Consider the following 6,855-nt stretch of genomic DNA (forward strand, 5'->3'; position numbering starts at 1 on the left):
TATGATGATTGCTCTGGGAGAAGAGTTAAATACATGGGATTTGTGCTTACGGCGCATCACGGGTGTGTCTTCACACCTGAGCAAGAGTTTGACGCCGCCTTAAAAGTAGTAAAAGTCTCAGTAGGCAGCGTATTTAAGGTGTCTAAGAACTGGCACAGCCCACGTGTCGGGAGCGCACACACCGTGACGTAAAAGGCTTTCTATGACGACAGCTCACTAGGTTTTGGGACAGACCCAAGTGTCCCGGGCGTGTGTCCACTGCGTGGCTGACGGCTGACTTGTTTACGTGAGACGGTACCATTGAGGTTAATGTGTATATTGGGAATTAGCGAGACACACGCTGCCATCAAGGTGACGTCTTTTTCCAGGGAGTCCATGGTTATTTCAGCATTCTTCATCCTTCAGGTCTTACAACTGTGTGTGTGTGTGTGTAGACACAGAGTGTGTGTGCTTGTCCGGCCTGCGGTCCACATCGTTCTGCTCCGGTGAATCAGATGAAAATAATCACAGAGTGTTGAGCAGGTGAAGCTTGGTCCTGGAAAGCCGCTGTTTCTTGACTGGAACTGAAACGTTAGATTAATGATAAATCCCATTACTGTTGTGAATTTATTTATTCTGTGACACCACTCAACCTACACACACACACACACACACACACACACACATAAGGCATACACATTTGCAGATTAAAGATGTTTCAATTATAAACAGCCGCTGCAGATCCGCGGTGGTGGGAATATAAAATATTAAACAGACGCTGCTTGGATTTGCTCCACGCTTCAGAGAAATATTCGCAACGCTCCCCGACATCAAACGGAGGTCAGCCGGCTGCGGCGTCCGTGTCCGAGGATTTTTGTGCTTGGTAAACGTCGGGAAGTGAAAAATCCGCAACCTTGCACATTGGCGTAAAGCTGCGTTTCATCCTTTAATCAGCCCCTCAGTCACCACTGCCTTTCAAAAACACGCTATCTCCCCGGCGCCGAGGCTCAGCCCACTGGGGACCAGGCTCTGACTCCGCACTAAAGCAGGATTTCTCACTTAGCCGAATAACTTAAGCCCAAATTCCTCCCTGTCCCTCGGAGGGAAATTAGAGGCGCTGCTATTGGACAGACCTCATTTGGGAAAGTTAGCCGGTTTTACTCAGAAATCCTGGCTTAAGTTAACTAGCTTTACTCTGAAACTCTGGCTTATGTTTGAAAAGGTAGGATTTCTTCTCAAGATAATTATATAATTTAAATCCAAACTCAAACATAGCTGACTGGAAATCTAACCTGGAGAAGTGAAACACCTCACAGGTCCGAACTGGCTCAGGCAGCTCCCTCTCTGTCTCTCTCTCTCTCTCTCTCTCTCTCTCTCTCTCTCTCTCTCTCTCTCTTTCTCTCTCTCTCTCTCCCTCTCTCTCTCTCTCTCTCTCTCTCTCTTTCTCTCTTTCACTCTCTCACAGGAATCTGAAGGCATTTGGACGATGGAGACACAAGTTTGAAAAGCATGAAAACAGGATATCACTCCACTCCTGTTTCATAGGTGCGTAAAACTGACTTACTTTTGCTGTTTCCGATTATTTAAGGTGGAACTGGCTAAGACCGCTAACGCTGCATGAAAGTAAACACAGAGCGAAAGTGCTACAAAACTAAACAGCTCGAGTTACACATGAGTTTCTGTGGGAATTCAAACAGTGAATAAACACTTACAGACAATTTACACTTCAGACACCAACAAGATACAGTCGCTTCTTACTCACACACACCGCTCCACCTTAAAAGATACAGTCGCTTCTCACTCACACACACCGCTCCACCTTAAAAGATACAGTCACTTCTTACTCACACACACCGCTCCACCTTAAAAGATACAGTCGCTTCTTACTCACACACACCGCTCCACCTTAAAAGATACAGTGGCTTCTTACTCACACACACCGCTCCACCTTAAAAGATACAGTCGCTTCTTACTCACACACACCGCTCCACCTTAAAAGATACAGTCACTTCTTACTCACACACACCGCTCCACCTTAAAAGATACAGTCGCTTCTTACTCACACACACCGCTCCACCTTAAAAGATACAGTCGCTTCTTACTCACACACACCGCTCCACCTTAAAAGATACAGTCGCTTCTTACTCACACACACCGCTCCACCTTAAAAGATACAGTCCCTTCTTACTCACACACACCGCTTCACCTTAAAAGATACAGTCGCTTCTTACTCACACACACCGCTCCACCTTAAAAGATACAGTCGCTTCTTACTCACACACACCTCTCCGCCTTAAAAGATACAGTCGCTTCTTACTCAAACACACCGCTCCACATTAAAAGATAAAGTCGCTTCTTACTCACACACACCTCTCCGCCTTAAAAGATACAGTCACTTCTTACTCACACACACCGCTCCACCTTAAAAGATACAGTCGCTTCTTACTCACACACACCTCTCCGCCTTAAAAGATACAGTCGCTTCTTACTCAAACACACCGCTCCACATTAAAAGATAAAGTCGCTTCTTACTCACACACACCTCTCCGCCTTAAAAGATACAGTCACTTCTTACTCACACACACCCCTCCACCTTAAAATATGTGGAGCCTCTGAATGAAAAGAAATGTTAGAGGGTAGTTGTTTTGCTGTGAGAGCAGCGGTTCTCCACAGTCATCTACGTTCCTATGCCGTGAAGTATTTAATTGCTGATTTAACCAAAAGATAATGCCTGAGTTCTTTTGGACTTTAGTGATCTGGCTAACTGAGTCATCCTGCTTTGTTACACCTTCATTATGGCCTTGTGTTATACAGTTTAACGGAAGAACTTTGCATTGTGGGACGTCTTTGAGAATCCTGGACAAGATGCCAAAATTTACATCCATATAAATATATAAATAAATATTTAAAAAATAACAACAACAATCGCAGATGTCTCGCTCAGCCCACTGGACCCATATGTACTCAGAGAGAGAGCGAGAAGAAGGAAGAGAGAGGGAGAGAGAGAGAGCGAGAGGAAGAGAGAGGGAGAGAGAGAGAGCGAGAGGAAGAGAGGGAATAGGGAGAGTTCCAGTATGAATTATGTATGAGGTGTGCACTGTACCCCAATCTGCTTCCTTCCCAAAACTCGTCGGTGTGTTTTCATGCCCAGTGTACCAGTCTGCACACAGTACACAGCCAGTACAAGTATTCCCAGCTCGTTATGCGTGTGTGTGAGCGAGAGAGAGGCGGTGTGTGTACATGCACACGAGTGTGTGTAGCTTGCGTGCGCTAGCTGCTAAACGTTACCTCCAGGCATGCAGCCTCTCGCTCTCTCCCTCTCTGCCTGGATGTGACAGCAGCCGAGCGCCTGCCAGAGCGGAACTGACAGCACGGCCCTCATTAGTTTACGCCGAAATTGATTATGCATTCGAGGGCCAATCGGATCCTAACTCGATTAGCACGGAGCACTAAAGGAACAGTTTAGCGGAAAATCACATGCCGGGCGATATTCCGGTTTAGCCCTAATGACTCGCTCATGTGGCGACTGACACTGCTCATTACAACACTGAACAAAACAGACGGCACGGGGCGGGTAGCGGCAGGCAAATTACAAACCATGGGTATAGACAACTGTACCTGTGGACAATCTCACACACTCACGCAGTGTTCTCCTCCAAGCGTGTAGAGCTCTGAGTCGACACTGTGTGACTGTATTCTTCACACAGCAGCAAACTAGCAACGACTGGAATGAGGTCAGCACATGCTCGCCGATGGCCAGCATCCATGCGAATATACAGAGCGACAGAGCACTACAAGCACAGGGTTCCGCTGTGTTCATAATGGCTCACATCACAAACTTTAGAGTCTAATGAGACAATAGAGGACAAATAAATGTGTCCAAACAACTCCAACTGCAATAAACATGTGGCTGCTGAATCACTGCCGGAGCAAGAAGAATCCTCTACACTCACTGTGCCCTCCCTCTGCGCCACTGACCACACAGGAGCACTGAGAAGTTCCACAATTACAGGCTGTTGCACTTCTGTTGCTCTGCATACTTTGTTACCCCCATTTCCCCCCTGTTCCTCAGCGCTCAGGACCCCCACAGAGCAGGTGTGATGTGGTGGTGGATCATTCTCAGTGCTGCAGTGACACTGACGTGGTGGTGGTGTGTTAGTGTGTGTTGTGCTGGTGTAGAGTGGATCAGACACAGCAGTGCTGCTGGAGTTTTTAAACCCCTTAATATCTACCCAGCTCCACTCAGCACTTCATGTTTTATTCATTTATTCATTGTCTGTAAGCGCTTATCCACTTCAGGGTCGCAGTGGGTCCTGGGCCTGCCGGCCTTTCTTGGAGGGGGGCGCTGGTCTGATGTTGGATTTTACTTTCTTACATTATTTACCAGTTTTCACCAATTGTTTTTGTAATTTTTGTTACCATTTTTACTGTTTTACAGGTTTTTTAATCAGATGTTTGTTTGTTTTTTTGTTTGTTTAAAGTTACCCTCTTAAAAATGAAGGTGCTATGAAAGGTTCTTTGAGCGATGCCATAGAAGAACCTCTTTTGGTTCCATAAAGAACCATTTCTACTGATGTGTTTAAATTGGTAAAGAACCTTAAACCCAAGTGGTGGGTTTTAAAACTTTTAAAAGGTTCTTCACACAAAAAGCAGTGCAGGAATGTAACCATGCCTCTTTTGTCCAGCCTCTGTGCAGGTTACTGCCCACTAGAGTGCCCCTCGCTGTGGGTACAGACTGGAGCTTGCATTTGCTGAGCATTAGGACGCTTTGAAGTCGCATCTTATAGTGTAACGTGAAACTGCATGTTGATTATAAACTTGAGTGTGGCTTGTGTGACTCTTACCCGTCCGATGAGGACCGGCTCTGGACCGCTGTACTCCTCGATCACGAAAAACTGATTCCAGATCCAACTCCTCCTGGACCTGGAGTGGGAATCTTTCCCAGCAAGTCCGGGTCCTCTTGCTGCAGACCCAGGCGACTCCTGGAAAACCATGACACTTCCTCTAGAGGCATTTAGAGGCTCCTGGAGAACCGCTCGAACCACTCGAGGGGCATCTGTGGCACTTGAGCCAGGATCTGTCGCTGTGATCACAGTGGATGTGTTTGGCTTGTTGTCGCTTCTGAGCAAGGAAACTGCAGCCCAAGCTCTTTCCGAGACTCTCGCTCTCATCTCGGCGGCTTGTGAGGGATCCGGTTGTGTGTGTGCTGTCCTCTCCCACAGAGCCAAGGACGCCTCGTTATTCGTCATCCTCTCGTTACTCAAAATGTCCCGCCGCACTTTCTTCAAAGTGTCCCGCTCTCTCCAGGCAGCCTTTGAACTTGGAAAGGTTTCAGAGTGTGATGTGTAGGATGCCGATGATGAGTCGTCCTTTCTCGCTGCCCTCCGAGGTGCCACATCGCTTTCTCTTTCTTGCGTTAAATGTGTGTGATCGTCGGAGCTTCCTACAAGCTTGGCGTGGACACACACACAGACGCACACCCGGAGGATTAGCAGGGAAGACCTGCCCCTCGGCATGGTTCACCGGGTCGGGAGCAGAGGCCCAGAAGACGTACCTTTGCTTTCCTGTCTGTCCTCTCCTCTGCCCGAGATGTGTGGTCTCATCCTGTTTCCTGGACGACTTCCCTTCTCATTTGTTCCCTCCATCGCTGCATCTCGGCGTTCTCCAGGTGCCCACTGCTCATTTACATCCCATCCCCTTTTCCTCTCTTTCCCTCAGTCTCTCGTTCTTGTCTCGACCCTCTGTCTCGACCTCGCAAGTCCCTCTAAGTCTGTTTGTCTTTTGTAAATCTCTCTTTTTCCTCTCTTCTCCTCTACCCTTCTGCTCTTCTCTGTCTTCTTCCTCTTCCTCTGTCTTACACTTACTACGTTGTACTGCTTATCTTCTCACTTGCCTGCTGCCTGTCTGCTTCCCACTCTCTCGCTCTCTCTATCTCCAAAGTCGTTCCGTGGCACCTCCGGAGCGCTCCTCCTGCCTCTTCGTCTGGCGGCTCAACCTGCAATCACAGATAAACGCAGAATCACCACCGAGGTCACCGCCGGACTTAATTACACTCTCCCGTTAATCAGCAGAGCCGGCGGATCCTCGCGCTCCCACGGAGCGTCGTGTGAGAACGGGGAGCCCTGGCTCTCGGCTGTGTACCCAATCTCAGCTGGGAATCATCTTACTTCCCGTTTAATTGGATTCCTGCCAGTAATTTTGAGGTTCAATATTTGTGTTGGTAATGAAGTGATGAAATACTGTAGCGTGGCACTGGGACGGGGTGGGGGTTCATCACAATCACAGGAATATCCAGATGGCATTGGAGCAGAACAGGTGTTTCTGTGTTTCGTCTATAAAAACATAGCACATTTATTTCCTATTTGTCCGGGTGCCTGCTTTTCCGAGTCTGATGCCAGCCTCTACACGTTAACTTGACAGCTACGATTAGAAAGATACCGCAGGCTCATTTCTTTTTCAGAAACACATCATCAGACATCGTTAAACACTATTTAAACCTCTATTTTGCGCAACCTCCGAACTCCACTTTTGGCAAACTCTTGTACCCTGGCTTTCAATGCGTAATTACACCCGGTCGCAACGAGCTGGCTGACGTTTTGTTGGATAAGCACTTCGAAAAACTCTTCTGGGCCTTGAGAACGGATGAGCGGAGTCTCTTTTCTGGTGCATTCAAGCTCTCTTTTGAACGAGCGGCTCTCAGCCTGAGCCTGAGGCAGGCTCAAATCTTTAATCTAAGGAGCCTATTCGGTCACTTTCACGGACGCAGCGTAACGAGGAACTTGTGCGGTCCACGCAAGACTTACCTAACTCGCTCTGCTGTACTCTGCTCTTTTTTTTCACAACATGAATTCAGACATGACTCATGGAACTCATTAG

The 6,855-nt window shown here is 47.7% G+C and overlaps 1 protein-coding gene across 1 annotated transcript in view; it reads right to left on the reverse strand.

Annotated features, from left to right (window-relative positions):
- The window catches only part of LOC136696418 (cadherin-24), a 56,812-nt gene extending 50,843 nt beyond the window's left edge, over positions 1–5,969 (reverse strand). Inside the window, 1 exon segment of the mRNA XM_066670817.1 lies at positions 4,824–5,969. Coding sequence (XP_066526914.1) covers positions 4,824–5,495 — 672 coding nt within the window. The 5' untranslated portion in view covers positions 5,496–5,969.
- Between the last annotated feature and the right edge of the window lie 886 nt (positions 5,970–6,855).

This window comes from Hoplias malabaricus, chromosome 5 (genome assembly GCF_029633855.1).
Source record: "Hoplias malabaricus isolate fHopMal1 chromosome 5, fHopMal1.hap1, whole genome shotgun sequence".
In the NCBI taxonomy this organism is placed as follows: Eukaryota; Metazoa; Chordata; class Actinopteri; order Characiformes; family Erythrinidae; genus Hoplias; species Hoplias malabaricus.